Source organism: Mesoplodon mirus (assembly GCF_964341445.2).
Source record: "Mesoplodon mirus genome assembly, chromosome: 5".
Taxonomy (NCBI): domain Eukaryota; kingdom Metazoa; phylum Chordata; class Mammalia; order Artiodactyla; family Ziphiidae; genus Mesoplodon; species Mesoplodon mirus.
In genome coordinates, this window is record NC_138980.1 from 2,163,414 (window position 1) to 2,183,356 (window position 19,943).

General features: G+C 43.1%; 1 protein-coding gene across 8 annotated transcripts in view; it reads left to right on the forward strand.

Moving 5' to 3' along the window:
- The window catches only part of SNAP47 (synaptosome associated protein 47), a 96,257-nt gene that overhangs the window by 45,362 nt on the left and 30,952 nt on the right, over positions 1-19,943 (forward strand). For 2 of the 8 annotated variants that reach the window (XR_014294100.1, XR_014294101.1), the window contains exon 5: positions 14,311-17,664. Coding sequence is in view for 5 of the 8 variants with exons in the window: in XM_082621476.1 (XP_082477602.1) it covers positions 14,311-14,457 (147 nt within the window). In the remaining 3 variants the exon portion in view is untranslated. Of the gene's footprint in view, positions 1-7; positions 1,671-14,310; positions 18,936-19,943 lie in introns of those variants that run through there. The other 6 variants (XM_082621475.1, XM_082621479.1, XR_014294102.1 and 3 more) reach the window with 5 other exon arrangements.

Below are 19,943 nucleotides of genomic sequence, written 5' to 3' on the forward strand. Positions count from 1 at the left end.
TTATCAGGCTCTGCCACAGCCATGGCACTGGGAACAGCAGTGAAGGAAGACTTGCACTGGATGTTCTCATCATTTCCAATAAAGAGGGACGCACAGAGTGTGGATTCATGGCAAGTTTTTAGGTCATAGTTTTGAACTTTCTGTTTGATTATATTCGGCATTTAGTCTGCCTACTGTATGTGGTATCTTTATAAACAATAAATGCAAAACACAAAAATTAAAAACTGAGGTGATTAATTCAGTTCAGTCAGAAAGTTCGTTTACTGGAAAACCTAGCTAGTCAGCTGGCGTGAGGAGAAGAGTTTATTGAAAAGGCAGCCCTGCGGATGCCTGTGCTGGGGAGATGAGTGAGGCCCAGGGCTTTTGTCTCTGTGTTGCTTAGCAGAGCCAAGTTCCACATGTATCTGCACTGGCAATTCACTGGATCTTTCCTGAAATAATTCTAGGCCGGAAAGGATGCTGTGGTTCTCTACTTGCTGTGAAACTATCTTAAGAAATTAATGTCCTTCTTTTCTTTAACAAATATATATATTCATTTTCACGTTCTTTTCCATTATGGTTTATTATAAAATAATCTTATTTTCTTTTTTTAGGAATTATAGAATACATTTCATCTTCAGTAACTCCACCATTCTGGTCTTTTCCCCTGTACTTTGTTCCCAGTTATTTAAATTTGTCCCAATTCATCTGTCTCCTCTCCTAGTCAGGGAAAAAAAAAAAAATCTGTCATTTCTTGCATACCTAATCTATGTAAAAGAATTGTGTTTAACAAGTGTTCTTCAGCCTAAACTAAATGTCTGAATCAGTGAATTATTTAGCCGTGGCTTCAGTGAGTTATTTGGAGAAGACAGCAGATCTGGGTTTCCTTGGATAATTGTCAGGACAAAGTCATGAGATAATGAGCAAGGGGTGATATCCATGATGCTTCTCATCAGTTGTAGCAATGGACTAGACCACACTTCAGGAATACAGATTCCAGAACTGATACTTCTTAGGAAGGAGGGGATGGCTAAACTGGTGGGCCCTCAAAAGTAGAAAGGCAAGGGCAATGCACTCCAGCTATAGGACCACCGAACAGTGCTGGGACGGTGTGCAGACACCTTTGTTGGAGTGGGCTCTGTGGAGGGGTCTGGGGACAGAGAGCTGGACATGTCCATTCATTTATCAGTACCTTCATTTAGTCTGGGTTTTGTCCTGTAAGCAGTTTGGAATCATTGAAGATTTTTAAGCAAGGAGTCATGAGATAATTTCAGATTTTTACCCGTTTCCTCAGGTTCTCCTATTGTCCTCTGTTGCCTTCTGAATCTTTTCAGACTGTAGCATTTCATTCATTAATTATGGGGCACAGTTAGATGGTTAGTGTTTTTATTTGTGGCTTTGATACCAGCCTGGATTATTAGCAATGAGCTAGGCCGTTTATTTAAATATGTGTTACTCTAATTGTGAATTATTAATAAATGTTTCTGACATCACACCCTATGTCATTTCTAAATGTTAAACCATAAAAAGAGCCTTGGTAACCAGGAAAACATACCTAGTAACTTTTGATGTCCACACATAGTGGACATTTCAATAAGAGGTCATATGTCTTAGGATGAGCCCTGGCCTAGGAACCTGGCATCCTGGTGCTGGTCCCAGCACCTCCCTGTCAGCTCTGTAGTCCTGGGAAGGCTGGTTTGCTTCCCTGGCCTCAGTCTCCAGCTCTGAAAAGGGCACTGACTTGTAGCGTATTCCAGTATCTACCGTCTAATGTAGAATCCATCGCAATGAAATGAAAGCTGAGTTACAGAAAAATGTCACGCCTTACTTTTAAATATTCGTTCATGGTTTTCCTGTCTGCTCTGTTGGTTAACTAGGTCACTGGTAATGATGAGCATTACTTTGACAGACAGGAGACAGACATGCGGTGCCCCCACCACTAGCCCAGCCCTGCCTGCTGTGGTTTCATGTGCCTCCCACTGCTGCCTTCTGTAATTGCCTGGGACAACCAGCTCTTCTCCACAGCAGCCTTCAGAACTCCCATTATGTTGGATGTGGTCACCACTCTAGCAGAGGCCCATGTTGTCTGTGGCAGTGGTTGTTCGGAGTGGGAGGACCTGTCAAAGCGTGTGGCTGTGTGTCCTCTGCAGTTGACAGAGAAGGCTATGTGGGCACACCGGCCCTCCCTCACATAGAGGCCATGGTGTAAACCCGAGCTGCATGGAGGTGGCCTTTGCCCTTCAGGTCCAAATACCCGTGCAGATGAATCTTGGGGATGTATTCTGTCTCTTCCACTGCCCCTGGGAACTGTGGACAGGGAGGAAGCTGCCAGATAAGGAACTCTAAGATATTGTGCCAAGGGCAGGATTCCAGAATGTACCAGCATCTCAGTGAACAAATTCTAGAGCAGCTGCTTGGCTGTGCAGAAGGTAGAATGCCAAGGAGCAAGAAACAGATGCTCAGGCATTTAGACTGGGAGGATGACTTGTTCCCCCTTGGGAACATTTTCCTGTGCTCTTGGTCAGCTTTTAAATGAACCTCAGGTCTTAAAATCAAGTGTTTGATTTGAGTGCCTGGCTATGGAAGGTTACATATATTATAACCATGTTTTTTATTGTGGTAAAATATATAGAATAAAATCTTGCCATTTTAACTATTTTAAGTGTATAATTTAATATCATTAATTACATTCAAAATATTGTGCCACCATCACCGCTATCTATTTTATTTCCAAAGCTCTTTTATCACCCCAACAGAAGCTCTGTTACCATGAAGCAGTAACTCCACATTTCGCCTCCCCCCAGTCCCTGGTAACCTCTAATCTTCTCTCTGTCTCTATGAATTTGCCTATTTTGGGAACCTCCTATAAGTGTAATCCTTTGGCATCTGGCTTTTTTCACTTAGCGTAATGTTTTCAAGGCTGATCCATCTTGTAGCATGAATTGGTACTTCTTTCCTTTTTATAGGTGAATAATATTCTGTTGTATGGTTAAAACATACTTGGTTTATCCATTCATCACTGATGGACACTTGGATTATTTCCACCTTTCAGTTCTTTTGGACACATACCTAAGAGTAGAATTGCTTGGTTATAGGATAATGCTATGTTTAACTTTTTGATGAGCTGCCAAATTATCTCCTTAGCAGCTACTCCATTTTACACTCTCACCAGCAGTGTATGAGGATTCCAGTTTTTCCACATCCCTGCCAACACTTAACTTTCTTTTTTGAAAATTTAAAAATTATTCTAACTATCAGATAGAATAGATAAGGAAGTAAGGGTTGGAGGTAAGGGTCCAGCTTCATTCTTTTGCATGTGGCTGTCTGGTTGTCTCAGCACTACCTGTTGAACAGACTATCCTTTCTCCATTGAGTAGACTTGGCACGCTTGTCAAAAACCTGTTGATCTGAGGACTCTTTATTCCATTCGTCTGTTCTTAGGCCAGTACCAAGCTGTTTTTATTACTATAACTTCGGGTAGGGTTTAAAATTGGGAAGTGTGAGTTTAATTTCATTCTTCTTTTTCAACTTGTTTTTACTATTCAGGGCCCCTTGCAATTCTATATGAATTTGAGGATTAACTTTTCCATTTCCGAGTAGGGGGGCTGTTGGAAATTTGATAGGGATTACATTGAATCTGTATATCACTTTGAGGAGTATTGCCCTCTTGCCAATATTGTCTTCCAGTCCAGGAACACAAGATGTCTTTTATTTATTTAGGTAGTCTTTATTCCAGCATGATTTTATGATTTTTAGTCTTTCACCCGCATGGTTTTTTTTTTCCCTAGGTATTTTATTCTTTTGAGTGCTATTATAAATGGGATTATTTTCTTAATTTATTTTTCTGATTCTTCATTGCTGCTGTATGGAAACACAACTGATTTTTGTGTGTTGCTCTTGTATCCCGTAACTTTGCTAAATTTGTTAATTAGTTCTTCTAGTTTTCTTGTGGATTCTTTGGGATATTCTATATATATAGGGTCATGTCATATGAAAATAGAGATAGTTTTACTTCTTCTTTTCCAGTTTGGATACCTTTTATTTCTTTTTCTTGCCTACTTGCTCTGTCTAGGACTTCCAGTGCATAGCAGTACTGTGTAGCAGTGGTGAAAGTAGGCATTCTTGTCTTTTCCTGATCTTAGGGGGAGGGCTTTCAATCTTTCCCCATTGAGTATCCTATTAGCTGAATTTTTCATAAGTCCCTTTTTTTTAAGTGTTTTAAGTTTTTACTTTATTACAGGCTTTTCTATTTCTAATCATTACAAATGTTTTCAACATTTATCTGCTCCATTGTATTCCATTTATATTTCATTATGATTCCCATCTGTCTATCATATATTCAAGTCATGTCTACTATTTTCTTTTTTTTTAATTTTTATTTTATACTGGAGCATAGTTGATTAATAATATTGTGTTAGTCTCAGGTGTACAGCAAAGTGATTCAGTTATACATATACATATATCTATTCTTTTTCAAATTCTTTTCGCATTTAGGTTATTAAAGAATATTGAGCCGAGTTCCCTGTGCATATAGTACGGGTTTGTTGGTTATCTATTTTAAATATAGTAGTGTGTACCTGTCAATCCCAAACTCCCAATCTATCCCTCCCTCCCACCCTTCCCCTCTGGTAACTATAAGTTCATTATCTAAGTCTGTGAGTCTGTTTCTGTTTTGTAAATAAGTTCATTTTATCATTGGGGGGGTTCTGCATATAGCGATATCGTATGATATTTGTCTTTCTCTGTTTGACTTACTTCAATTAGTATGATAATCTCCAGGTTCATCCATGTTGCTGCAAATGGCATGATTTCATTCTTTTCAATGGCTGAGTAATATTTCATTGTATTATTTCATAGTAATATTTCATTTCATTGTACCACATCTTCTTTATTCATTCCTCTGTCGCTGGACATTTAGGTTGCTTCCACGTCCTGGCTATTGTAAATAGTTCTGCAATGAATGGGGTGCATGTGTCTTTTCAAATTATGGATTTCTCCGGATATATGCCCAGGAGTGAGATTGCTGTATCATATGGTAGCTCTATTTTTAGTTTTTTAAGGAACCTCCATACTGTTCTCCATAGTGGTTGTAGCAATTTACGTTCCCACTAACAGTGTAGGAGGGTTCCCTTTTCTCTACACACTCTCCAGCATTTATTGTTTGTAGATTTTTTGATGATGGCCATTCTGACCGGTGTGAGGTGATACCTCACTGTAGTTTTGATTTACATTTCTCTAATAATTAGCTATGTTGAGCATCTTTTCATGTGCCTCTTGGCCATCTGTATGTCTTCTTTGGGAAATGTCTATTTAGGTCTTCCGTCCATTTTTGGATTGGGTTGTTTGGGTTTTTTTTTTGATATTGAGCCACATGAGCTGTTGTTTTTAAATTTTGGAGACTAATTCCTTGTCGGTCACATTGTTTGCAAATATTTTCTCCCATTCTGTGGGTTTTTTTGTTCTGTCTATGGTTTCCTTTGTTGTGCAAAAACTTTTGAGTTTCATTAGGTCCCATTTGTTTATTTTTGGTTTTTTTCCCATTATTCTAGGAGACAGCTCAAAAAAGATATTGCTGCGATTTATGTCAAAGAGTGTTTTGCCTATGTTTTCTGAGTTTATTTTTGTGTATGGTGTTAAATAATGTTCTAATTTCACATGTAGCTGACCAGTTTTCCCAGCACCATTTACTGAAGAGACTCTCTTCTCTGCATTGTAGAGTCTTGCTTCCTTTGTCATAGATTAATTGACCATAGGTGCGTGGGTTTAGTTCTGGGTTTTCTATCCTGTTCACACATCGGTCTATATTTCTCTTTTGTGCCAGTACCATACTGTTTTGATGACTGTAGCTTTGTAGTATAGCCTGAAGTCAGGGAGCCTGATTCCTCCAGCTCCATTTTTCTTTCTCAGGATTGCTTTGGTTATTCGGGGTCTTTTGTGTTTCCATACAAACTGTAAAATATTTTGTTCTAGTTCTGTGAAAAATGCCATTGGTAATTTGATAGGGATTGCATTGAATCTGCAGGTTGCCTAGGTTAGTATAGTCATTTTGACAATATTGATTCTTCCAATCCAAGAACATGGTACATCTTTCTGTTTGTATCATCTTTGATTTCCTTCATCAGTGTCGTATAGTTTTCAGAGTACAGGTCTTTTGTCTCCTTAGGTAGGTTTATTCCTAGGTATTTTATTCTTTTTGATGTGATGATAAATGGGATTGTTTCCTTAATTTCTCTTTCTGACCTTTTGTTGTTAATGTATAGGAATGCGAGAGATTTCCGTGTATTAATTTTGTACCTGAAACTTTACCAAATTCATTGATGAGCACTAGTAGTCTTCTGGTAGCTGTTTAGGATTTGTTATGTATAGTATTATCTCATCTGCAAACAGTGACAGTTTTACTTCTTCTTTCCTAATTTGGATTCCTTCTATTTCTTTTTCTTCTTTGATTGCCGTGGCTAGGACTTCCAAAACTATGTTCAATAAGAGTGGCGAGAGTGGACATCTTTGTCTTTTTCCTGATCTTAGAGAAAATGCTTTCAGCTTTTCACTGTTGTGTATGATGTTAGCTGTAGGTTTGTCATATATAGCCTTTATTATGTTGAGGTTTGTTCCCTCTATGCCCACTTCCTGGAGAGTTGTATCATGAATGTGTGTTGAATTTTGTCAAAAACTTTTTCTGCATCTATTGAGATGATCATATGGTTTTTATTCTTCAGTTTGTTGATATGGTGTATCACACTGATTGATTTGAGGCAGTGAAAAATCCTTGCATCCCTGGGATAAATTCCACTTGATCATGGCGCATGATCCTTTTAATGTATTGTTGGATTCAGTTTGCTAGTATTTTGTTGAGGATTTTTGCATCTATGTTCATCAGTGATATTGGTCTGTAATTTTCTTTTGTGGTATCTTTCTCTGGTTTTGGTATCAGGGTGATGGTGGCCTCATAGAATTAGTTTGGGGGTATTCCTTCCTCTACAGTTTTTTGGAATAGTTTCAGAAGGATAAGTTAGGTGCCTTTTATCATGTTGAAGAAGTTCTCTTCTAGTCCCAGTTTTCTGAGTTTTTATCTGAAAGGATGTTGTTGGGTTTGTCGTTGCCATTTCTCCATCAATTGAGTTGATTGTGTTTTTTTTCTCTTTGTTCTAATAATGTGGTATATTGCATTAATTGATTTGCTAAGGGTGAACCACCCTTGTATTCTGAGATAAATCCTACTTGGATTCAGTTTGCTAGTATTTTAGTATGTTGTGGTTTTGTTTTCATTTGTCTCAAAGAATTTTCTAATTTCCCTCTTTGACCCACTGGTTGTTTAAGAGTGTGTTGTTTGATTTCTACATACTTGTGACTTTTTTAGTTGTCCAGATTTCCAGTTTCATTTCACTGTGAAGGTACTTTCTATTACTTCAATCTTAAGTTTGAGGTTTATTTTGAGGCCTACCATGTGGTCTGTCCTGGAGGATGTTCTGTGTGCACTTGAGAAGAATGTGGGTTCTGCTGATTTGGATGGAGTATTCCATGTACGTCTGTTGGGTCCAGATGGTCTATAGTGTTGTTCAAGTCTTCTGTTTCCTTATTGATCTTCTATCTGGGTGTCTTATCCATTACCAACATCTTTTTATTAGCTTTTAAAAATAGTTAACAAGTATTAGATGGTTTTTGGTTCAGGCTGGGAAGTTTTTAAATGTGCAGTTTTTAAATGTGAAATTGGACTGTATGCATGAACACAGTGTTGAGGAGGCTGCGTGGCCTTGGGCAGCATATGTCTGTCCATCCCATCTGTGGCATAGGGCTGGGGACTGATTGTTGGAAACATGGTTTCTGGTAGCCAATAAGTACCTTTGCCATGTTAGCCATGTGGCCTTCAGCAGGCTTCACATTTCCCTGAAAAAGTACTACTATCACTTTTTACACAACAGGGTCCTGCCTTGAGGCTTGCATGGGTTTGAAGTGAGAATGAGGCCTGTACCATATGGAGCAGAATTCTGGCACATATTGAGTTCTAAATAAATGTATCAGTGGGACCCCAACTATCTTTGACCTAGTCAACTCTGAAGAGCCCCAAACTTAATGCATTTTCTGATTGTTTCATATTGTGAGAATGTCCCTGCTGAGGCATTTACTTCCACATGTAAGATGAACCTTCAGTTTATTGAGCATTTCACTTGGTAGGGATTCCATTGCTCTCTTAAAAACTTGCTTCTCATCATGGGAAGCTCAATTTATGGTCTGATAGCAAGCAGCTTGGCTCCCAGGACCCCTCTCTAGTCCTGGGAGGTGCTTTTCCTGCCCAGACCTTGAGTTAGAGGGGCCATCTTTGCTGTGGGCCATTGGGGCCATTTGTAACTGGAGGCCAGTCAGCAGACTTCAAGTGAGGGCTAATAGATCCCTGAAGACTCAGCTCTGAGTCTTGCTATACAGACACAGCCATGGTGCCAGGTTTGTGCTCCTCCACCCTCTGCACTGAGTGGGGGTCGTGAGGAAGGGAGCACCGTGGTAGGGGAGCTCCTTAAAAGAGAACCCTGTGCCGCCCCTGTTGGTCCACAGAGCATCCTCAGGTCCTCAAGGAATGCAGCAGAGAGGACAGGGTGGGGTGCAGGGGTGGTCTGTGAGTGCTGAATGTGACAGGTTGTAGCCTAGAATATTCTTTACAGCCTCCAGAGCTTTGGCTGAGAGGGAGCCAATTTTTCCCTCTTTACCCTCTCTGCAGCATGTTAAGAGCCCCAACTGGTAGAACTGCAGACAGCTTGATTTATCCCAACTCTATTCTTAAATGGTTGCTAGTTTCTCACTGCAAGAAAATTCAGTTTTTCAGCAGGTCAGTTTAATAACAAGATCAAGGCAAACAGTCTAGCTAATACTAACTCACTTTAGGTGCTTAATATTAAGATACTCATACTCTAAATCCTGGAGTTCTATCGTGAGGTAGAGCAGAACATTGTTTTTCAGACTATAAGTTGAGGCAACAACTGGCATATTGTAGACATTTTAGAAATAGGAAGGCCCATACTTGTATGTACCATGTCCATACACAGTGAAAGCACAAGCCTGGTTGTTTCAGGACCCCCTTGGAGGCACAGCTTACAGCAGAGCTTGGGGCCTCTGATTCCCAGACTTGCACACCTTGATAGCCGGCATGAGGCATACAGTTAAATACATCTGTCTTGGTAAGTGAATCTCCTCTACTGGATGAGCTATTTTTCCATAATTTATTTTCTGTTTTTATAAGCAAAATGGAAATAGTTGGAAGGCTAAAATGTCTCCGTATCGGCTCTTATATCAACCCAGATGGTGTCTGTGCCACCTTTCTGAGGTCTGTGGTATTGCAGAGATGGAGGTCACTGTAGCATGTGACCAAAGCAGAAGGTCTTCCTCTTCCAGAGAGGACAGTAACTTCTGCTCTGCCCGGGACCATGTGGTGCCTCCCACTTCCTGCCTGAGTCATCTCGGCTATCCCCCTTGCCGGTTACTGACGCTGTGAGTGAGCCCAGCATCCTGCCTGTGGGGAACCAAGCCTCCTGCTCTGGCTTTGTTGAGTGCCTGTGACCCCTGAGCTGAAGAGCACTGAGTGTTTCTGTGGGTTTTTTTCCAAGATGCTGCTCCCAGAGGTATTGGCATGTATGTTTTTATGTCTTAGCTTGTGGTTATGTGCATCATATATTTCTTTGGAGTTAGTTTCTCCTAAAACTCAATGTACTGTTAATCAGGTAATTTCTGTGTAGGTACAAATGTGGCTGGAAAGATGGCTGGCTGCTGGGTTTATTTATTAGTGGAGCAGAAACTTGGGGAAAAGTCCATTTTGACCCTGGTCTTTGACTCAGAGCCCAGCGAAGGCTCATCTGAGAGGCCAGTTGATATTCCAGAGGCTGGCAACATCATACATTGATGACTAGACAGCTTGTCATCCTGGGCCACAGAAGTAACAACTGTTTTTAAGGTTTGGCCAGACTTCATATTCTCCATTCTTTCCATCCCATGTTATATGGAATGCACACGATGCCATTTAATTACTTCAGTCCCTTTCTTAAAGGAAAAAGACATTGGACCAATATTCCAGAGGTACTAGTAGTTTGAAAGTTTACTCAGTAATTTTCTTTGCAGACTTAGTAGCTGTGAAGATCTTGCTTATATTTTTGCGGTATTAATTAATTTCAAGTGCAGTTTTGGCAGACCAACCAAGGGTCTCAACAGGCTGCATAGAATGGGTGCTATTTTTAAGGCCATCATCTCAGTGAAGCTTTTTCCAAATGAAATTCAACAGGAACCAGCCTTTATTTGGACTGTACACTCAGTAAAATGCTCAACTTTTTGTAGGCATGTCAGCAGTTCTTACAAAATAAGTTGTATGTGCCTTTTATTACTGTGCTTATTAAGTGTAGACTCAGGAATGTAGGTGTTCTTGCTTTTGCCACTGTTTCATTTTGGAAAAAGAGGCAGTTGATTCATCCTCTAGAGAAAGATGGCCATGGAAACGCAGGACACATAAGGTCAGTCACACAAAGTGGCCCTTGGTGGAAGTGCTATCATGTGGTGATGTGGTCCTGTGCTACCTGGCACAGTAGCCACTGACTACATGTGGCTACTGAGCACTTAAAAAGCAGTTGGTCCGTGACTTCCCTGGTGGCACAGTGGTTAAGAATCTGCCTGCTAATGCAGGGGACACAGGTTCGAGCCCTGGTCCGGGAGGATCCCACATGCCTCAGAGCAACTAAGCCCGTGCACCACAACTACTGAGCCTGTACTCTAGAGCCCATGAGCCACAACTACTGAGCCTGCCTGCCACAACTACTGAAGCCCATGCACCTAGAACCTGTGCTCTGCAACGAGAGAAGCGACTGCAGTGAGAAGCCCACGCACCACAATAAAGAGTAGCCCTCGCTTGCCACAACTAGAGAAAGGCGGTGTGCAGCAACGAAGACCCAACACAGCCAAAAATAAATAAATAAAAAAAATAAATTTATTTAAAAAAAGCAGTTGGTCCAAGTTCATACCAGCTTGCTAGGACTTCATATAAAAAAAGAATATAAAATATCTCATTAATAATTGTTTATATTGCCTTCATGTTGAAATGATAATGTTTTGGGTTGATTGGTTTAAATAAAATATATTATTAAAATTAATTATACTATTTACTTTTTATTAGAAAATTTGAAATTACAGGTATGGCTCTCCCCTAACTGGACATCTTGCCACAGTTGCTCAGGGCTCTAAGAGCTGGCACAGGTTCTGGGGTGTGTGAATGGACTGCCTATCCCTATTGGGAGCCTTTGTGCCATTTTTTAAGGGTCTTATGCAATTTCTTTCAGTGTCTCAGTGATGTGACCTCTGAGTCATGGCCATGACATCTCTTGTCCACGCAACGGTCATGTCAGGGCCGCTCTGGGAGCTGGACCCCAAGAGCTTGAGCAAGTCACCCACCCTTCTCAACCTTATCTGTGAAACAGAGTTCGATTGAGGATCAACAGGGAATAGTTAGGGCACATTGCAGGGGTCTCATAACCCCTATCCTTATTTAGGATAACTGGGGGATGAGGAAACAGAAAACAAAACCGTGTATGTATATATACTTTAATCCCCAGTTTTACTTTTCTCTGAGAGTGTACGGATGTTGGGATGAGAAAGCAAGATGAAAAGGCCACACAATATTATCAGCAGTGCTTATCTGATAGGCAGTAATTTGCATTTGAATTTTGGAAGAATTTTATTTTCTCCTCTAAGTTCTGTTTCCTGGTTTTCTATGTGCACTGTTATTATCGGAACAGAACAGGACAGTTGACTATCTGCATGCACTAAAGGGAATACGTGGCTGCCTTGCTGAAAGCCCATCTCCTGCCATCAGTGCGCGTGCAAACAGTGATTGTTTACAGTTCAGGATCTGGTGGTCCTGAAAGACAGTTCAATTGAAAATAAACTTGACCACATTTTGATGTGATTGACAAGGATGTAGAGGTAGCAAAGAGAGCTGCAAGGTCTGTGCGGGCTGATCACTCAACATAGGAGAGAGACCTCCTCGAGGGTGTCAAATCAGATGCAGGTGTGTGACAAAGGGGACATTTTGTGCAAGTTCCTGGTAGAACGGCCTTATTATCACACTAAAATGGAGGTAATGAGGAAGGAATAGTTGACCAGAGAGAACAGCATGGAAGGACCTGCCTAACATAGTGATGAGTGGTGACTTTTTTATTATGCTCTCTGGGCCTCAGCCATATGAGATCACAGAAATGAGAGATGGAAAAGACCTCCTGTATTAGGTCATCCAGCCCATCCCCTCCAGAGCTGACTGACCCCACAGTGTACTTTCCAGAGCTCCGTCCAGTTTTTCAAGTGACTCAACTGATGGAGTTTCCACCAGCTCCCAGAAGGTGCAGAAAGGTGGTGTCTGAGATGGCTAACTTGGATCTGGATTTATTCTTCTTTCTCATGACGAAGATCCCAGTGATGATGCTTTGTTCGAAGAGAGATGTCGGGGTGAATCCCACCTCTGTCACTAACTTGCGGATGACTGCAGATCACCCCAGCTCGCCTCATCTCCACATCCCCCTCCGAAAGTGGGGGTGCTTTGCTGGGCTCCTTCAGTCTGAGCGTTCTGAGACTTGGCAGCGGCACCTACATAGCACTTTATGGTTTTCACAGCTTGTTCACATTTGTGATCTCATTTGAGCCTCACCATTCTTAGGGCAGGAGTTGATCTTACTATCCTCCTGGCCATCTCCCTGCCTTTATTGTTTCTTGTTAATCAGATGAAGCAGTTCTCCCAGGCAGTGGGTGCTGGGCCAGGTGGTCAGGCATTCCTTTTGATTCTAAGCACAGAGCTGCTTCCATTTGACCTCGTGGGTACTATTACGCCTTCTGAGACACCACACGGGTACAGTTTACTCTTCTTGAGGTGTGGCCTCCTTTCCCGGCAGTAGCACTGCTCAGGATTGTCCCAGGCCACCTGTGGAACCTAGAGCTTTCTTGCCTGTGTCACCTGGTGGGACCTCTGGGGGCATGGGGTGGGATTTCAGTGTGGAGTATGATATATTATCAATAGATTGCACTTGGGGTCCTCTGAGGTGGTCACCCAGGCTGTTCACTAGTAACATCCATCCCTGTGTGATAAAGGACTTTGAATGGATCTATAGGCAGGTTAATCCACTGGGAGTTAGTAAGCAGGGCACCAAGGGCTCATCTTAATAATTCAGATTCTGCAGTTCCTTTTTCTTGACCTAACCAATGATCTGAAACTTTCCCTAAAAGAGGAGAGGTATTAACATTTGCTGCAAGTAGTTGGTCATTAAGATTTCTCTTAAAATCATTTATTTTTGTATCAGCTTGGGGATATTAAATTTTTAAACCCAGGTTCAGTAAGTATGTAATTAAAGTACATTTCACAATGCAACTAGTCCCAATAGAATTGTAATACAATGCTGCTCTTAACTAGTTTATGAAACTGTATGAAGTATGACATGAGTCACAGAAATGGGGATGAGGGACTGCCATCCAGGCTGGTCGGCTCCCTTGGTCTAGCCATGCTGGAGCAGCCCTCCACGCTGTGGGCACCATCCTCCCCTGTGGCATCACTGTGTGTTTATGGCATTTCTGAGTGTCCTCCACGTGTCTGCGCCCACAGATATCTTTTTGCCTCTCCACAGAACCCCGCCGTCTCCCAGTTTTTCTCAGTGGGCCCACGGGGTTATGTTGTGTAACTGCTTCATCACCTTGGGTTATTTGTGCTGTGTTTTGTTCTGCCTTTTGTATTTGTATGCGAAATATTTCAAACATATAGACAAAAAAGTGTTTTGCCTTTCTTCTTAAATTTTGTTTTTCCAGCTTCAGTCTGCAGTTAGGCACTTGGATGCAGAAAGGTAATGAAAACAATGATTGGGTGAGAGCTGGAACTCAGATCTGAGTTGTAGGATCCAGATCCCTGATTCTGCCCTGTGCCGCTACTGTTTGCAGGAATTCCACATGGATGTGGTAACATTCCCAGCAAGGCTGTCAGGGTTGGTGAAACAGCAAACCGTGGGTTGGAAACAGCAGTGCCGCAGGGGTGCATCTCCTGGGGCTGTGTGGTCAGTCTCCTTGCTTACGGCCTGGAGCAGGGCCAGCGAGCAGATACGTCATCTTCCAACAGCTCTACCTCGCCGAAGGTCAGTGCCAGAAAGTGGCAGAGCTGAGACCCAAACCCAGGGTCAGAGCTGCAGGCTCTGGCTCTGTGCTCAGAGTGTTCATCATTCCCATTGACTTACAAATTTTCTTAAGTACTGTAAAAATAACGGAAAGGTATATTGTCTGTTTTTGAGAGTACAAGAAAAGGCACCCCTCCTATCATTTGTGCTTCCCTTGCAGATCCTGAGGAAACTAAAAGATCTCGCGTTGGATGCCGAATCAGAGCTGGAGAGACAAGATGAGGCCTTGGATGGCATCGCTGCAGCTGTGGACCGGACAACCTTAACCATTGACAAGCATAATCGACGAGTGAAAAAACTGACCTAGAAGGACAAGAAAGCATAGAGGTGACTGCTCTTGTTGAGAATCACTTCTCTGAGTATGTTGTTCTCAACTCCTGCATGCTTCCTTTGAGATGAAGACCCCAGGAAGTCATTCCAAGCGCCCTGCCCCGGGAGGTGCACAACTGCCTCAGGGTGAAGGGCTGCTGTTGACGGCTGTGAGCAGCTTAGCTTGGGGTGATTGTGGCTGCCACCAAGGGATTCCCTTTCAGGGAGCTGACAGTGCAGCTGGAGGAGAGGAGTTCCTGCCTGCAAATACAGCGAGCCACTTCCTCCCAAGGCCCTCTCGGGCTGCTTGTGGAGTCAGGAGCACACACGCATTCACACATGGGCTGAGCCCTATTGAGGGGGCCACGACAGCAAGGCGGCTCTTCATTCTGAGGGTGGGCTGCACCCAGCACTCAGGGACCACTTTGCTTGTCCACAATCCCAGGTCTCCAGCGGCACAACTAGCTGCATTTTCATCCATTTTCCATTCTTGATGAGCATAAAAAGGTTGGTTTAAGTCTCTGTGAAAGAAATCTACTTATTTCTAACCCTCTGCCTAGATGAACACTGCAGGCATATCCTATGTCAGCAAAATCTCTTCTCCAGGATCACGTTCAGGTCTGAGCCTGCCTCTCCTACATGGGCTGCTCAGCACAGACCCCACTGCCTTCACTTTGTTCCATTTTTCTTTGGTGGACAGTTCAGTTTCTTTTTGGTTGTATTGTAATTTCTAACCAAAGCTGAGCCTAGTATACCTCGAGGTCATCCTATAAGCACCTGAAATATTTTCACTGCTCAGTTTTTAGTCAAACATGAAAATAGTACATACTGCACCTATTTTAAAAAGTGTTAATTTTTGCTTTTTTGCCCCATTTCTACCCGGAAACAGAAGAGAAATGCTAACTTTAGAATATTTTTTGAAGCTATGCATTGATGCTGCTTTTTGCTTGGTTTTGGGTATCTTAGTGTGTCCCTGGGAGAGCCTCTCATGGGGAGACAGAGGAAAGTAGAGAAGTGGGTGACCTCCCCCCATTCTCACCACAAGCCACCTCCAGACTGCTTTGAAATAGCATCCCAAAGAACCTTGCACAGAGGCTCATTTAGACCTTGTAGAGATGTTACTTTGAAGCGCCTTTCCTACAGCCCTCCTGGGATGGCGCCCGCAAGCCCTGTGCTGCCCTGCTGCACCACTCCACTTGCATACTAAGTCCTGGATCGTTTTAAGAATTAATTCACACATGCAGTGTTAGTTTTCTGGGGCTGCCCCAACAAAGTACCACAAACAGCAGGCTTACAACAATAGGAATGCACTTCCGGAGGCCACAAGTCCAGGATCGAGGTGTAGGCAGGCTGTGCTCCTTCTGGAGACTCTAGGAGAGGGTCATTCCTGCCACTTCTAGTTGCTGGTACCTCCATGTATCCCTGAGCTTGTGGCCACATCACCCCAATCTCTGCCTCCATTGTCATGTGGCCATCTTCCTGTGTTTCTGTGTCTCAAATCTCCCTCTCCTCTCTCTTATAAGGATCCATCCTAATCCAAGGTCATCTTATCTTGAGATCCTTACCTTGATGACATCTACAGAGACCCCATTTCCAGATAAGGTCACATTCAGTGGTTCCCAGTGAGTATGAATTTTGGGTCACCTAGGGATGCCTAGCCTTTTCGTAGCTGACCCATTCCAAAAAGACATGGAAAGTAGCACTTTTAGAAAGTAATGTTCATAAGGGTCTTTCAATTCTTCCCTGTTTTGCAATTTGGTATATTATATTCCTAATCTCTGTTTGTCTTACTTGGTTTGTACTTACTAACCTCCAAAATGAGAAGTGGACCTGTTCTTTCAAGGTTTCTCACGCTAATGCAGTATGTGAGCAGTTTGCTCTTGACCTTTCCTGGCACATCAAGTGATGGAGCTCTTGGAGCTCATGCTCATTCCAGGGGGTCTGAGCCCCATGCAGGCCCTTCTAGTGCTTGATGACAGGGAGGTCAGGGAGGACACGGCAGGTGTGAAGATGTGTCAACAAGGACAGTTATTGAGAGCTCATGCCTAGAGGCAGCGGCAGCTGGATCACGTCCCTAGGGAACTTGGAGGGATGCTGGAGGAAAGGCAGCTCGTGCCCTGGGCACAGGGCAAGTGCAGGTGTGCAGGCTGTGCCCAAATACTGTAGCTTCTCACAGCAGCCCATGAAGAGTGAGTTCCCCTGAGGTAGAGTATGTGGTTCTCACCGTGGCCACACACTGGGCTCATGCCAGGAACTCAGAAGATACAAACACACATGCGCGCGGGCGCTGATCCCAGACCCCTCAGTCAGAGTCTCTGAGGGTATGTACATTACCCAAATGTTTCTAATGAGCAGAAGGGGAAGATCCGCAGGCCAGGTGACTTACTGCCGCCAGACCTGCTCTCTCTCTACATGTAGCTCTAGAGAGCCCTGAACAGCTGAGATGAAAACGAATCTGTCCCACTCATGACACTGTTCTGAATCCAGGTGGGCACTGCTCAAGAGTTCCCAGTGCAGCCTCCAGCAGCCAGCCTGCCTCTGCTTGTCCTGAAAACAGATACCACCCAGCACTCGTGTGGCATCAGGGCCGTACACACCTCGGCTGCTAACAGGCCTCTGGAAAGCAGGGGGCCAGGACTCCGTTGGTGATCCCTCGCCAGGAGCAAGCCCTGAGCTCTCTGGGCCTCACGGTCTCCTAATCCATCACCTGGGGATGCATAAAGCCCAGACACTCTGGGCATGAAGGTGTGTGGTACAGAAGACATTGTACTGTTAGAGGATTATTCTCCGGGCCTTTTCTCTCCCATGAATAGTTAAATTGATAGAGACTATGGTCTGTTTCTATGTGGAGACTTAGAGTGTAAAAAAAAAAAAAAGCCATCAAGGGCCACTTTATGCTATTTTTTTTAACCTTGGCCCCAGAGTTAACTTTTTTAACCTTAACCCCTTCCAGTAGCAGAAAATCCATGTGCCAAACTGTTAGTCACCAAGGCTGAAACAAAATTGCCAGGAACCGTATAACACCAGGCACTGGTTCCCACGGCACACTGATTCCCCACCCCAGGTGCACTAATTCCACCTCCCATTGCTCCCTCAACTTACAGTGTACTGACTCTGCCTCCACACTTCAGACATGGGAAGGACACGAGGGGGAACAGATATTGTGATGCTCCTAGAAGCAGTACCAGGGGAAGGAGATGAGCAGGTAAGCTGGTGATCTCTCCTGCCATCCTCAGGCAGCCCAGGTGGTAAGTGCCGTGATGGCTAGAACCCAGTGGATCCCATCAGATGAGTAGACCCTCTGGAGAGTGACAGGAAGGGCACACTGGGCCTGTTGGCATCATCATCGCTGGTGTTTGGATCAGGACCTACTGTGTCTCCTATTTTGTTTTTTACTTTCCTGATGTGGAGTGTGTCCTCTAACACTGACACTGGGTTTATGTGTGGGGTCAGGCTCACCCACATGAGTCCCAAACTCTATTTGCCGCTGTTTAGCCTGTGACTGAGGGAATTATGAGGGGATTATGTTAGTTTGTTGTCACCCCGTAAGGTGTTTGTACTTCCTAAAACATGTAACCCTTTGAGCTCAGTTCTGCACTCTGTAAAGGTGGGCAGAATACAAGACCCACATCTGATGCAGCTGTGAGACCAATATTGAGCTGAAATGAAACTGCTTTGACATTTCATCAAAAATGGCTGATCCTTTTGTTTGTTTAGGGCAGAAGTCAGGAGGCTTTTTCTATAAAGGGTCAGGTAGAAAATACTTCATCTTTCAAGCCGTATGGTGTCTGTTGTGAACAAATGGCTGTGCTATGTTCCAGTAAAGCTACCTGTGAGATTAGAATTTCATGTGTCATGTGTCCTGAAATGTTATTCTTGTTTTGATTTTCTTCGTTCAACCATTTGAAAATCAGACATGTCCTTAGCTTGCAGGCCATAGGAGAACAGACTGCAGGGCTTTGTAGTCACCTGCCCAGGTGGGTGTGTGCCTTTTGAGGTTTCACATAAAGTCGTCCAGCATTGTCTGTCCTGGAGGGCAACTTACTTCCCTCCTCAGCCCCAAACTCAAGCATGGCCTGAGCTCTTCACATTGCCACTGCTGCTGGTGGCCAAAGCTGAGTCTAGCGTTGCGGCTGGGAGGGTTCTGGACATTTTTGCCATAAAAAATAAAAAGGGCATAATGAAAAAGACAAAAATGGCATAATGAAACATGAAAAATTAATGACAAAATCTTTAAAAGATTTTATTGTGGAAAAATGAAAATACTAAAAATGTTTTAATACAATTAAAATGTGTGTAGATTCATGGTTATAGTTGTATTTGGGTATAACTTAGAGGAAGTGATGATGCTTCCTTTCTCAAAGTCAGTCATTAAGGATTCAGGATCTAATGTCAGTTGTAAGTTCTTTACGATATAAAAAAATCTGTTGTCTCTTCAGGTTTTTCTGGAAGTAAAATAACAGATGAAGGATGCTATTTCTTATCAATATATTTCTTGTGTATACCTGGTAGTACATATCTGGACTACATTTAAATGTTCCATCACATGTCCAGTTCTTATATTTAACCAAATCATCTAAGCAAGATCTGTGCCAAATGCCAAAATTCTGGTTACATCATGTACTCCTCTATCAAATAGCAAAAACATTTCACCATTTTCAAGAAACTTACGCTCATCAGGAATCACATAACCATTTATTTTTGTGAAGGATAGGAGGTCCCAGATTCTTCTTTTCCCTCCTACTTCTAATATTGCATAAGTTTGGTAAAGAAAGCATTAGAGAACAAGCTGCCATATCTAAATTAGCTAAAGAATCGATAATTAACGCTCTCAAAGACTGTTGTGAATTAGTTACTTTATCTTTTATGGCACAGTTGCCGTACAGCCAATTAGTTGTGTGACCGAAATGCTTGCAGCAAAGATGCTTACAGCAAACATACTGGTCATAGGCTGGGAGACCCCTACCACCTTGTTTCCTGACTGTGCTCAGCTGTTCAGAGCCTCAAAGCCTGCACTGACGGCACAAAGTCAGTCCTGTTCCTTTTAAAGGCAGAAATGGGGAACTGTAGAGAGAGGAGTGAGATGGGAAATGGCAGATACTGGTTTCCACAAGTGATCTTCTCTGGAGGCCCAAAATCAGCACACACACACACATTTTAGGAGAGAGGAAAAAACAAAAGTCAGTCCCTGAGGGCTTCCCTGGTGGCGCAGTGGTTGAGTCCGCCTGCCGATGCAGGGGACGCGGGTTCGTGTCCCGGTCCGGGAAGATCCCACATGGCCGCGAAGCGGCTGGGCCCGTGAGCCATGGCCGCTGAGCCTGCGCGTCCGGAGCCTGTGCTCCGCAACGGGAGAGGCCACGACAGTGAGAGACCCGCGTACCGCAAAAAAAAAAAAAAAAAAGTCAATCCTTGAGACATTTTCAAATAACACAGGAAACTCAACTATATGCAGTCAGTTGGGGTGGGGGCTTTGGTTTTGGGTTT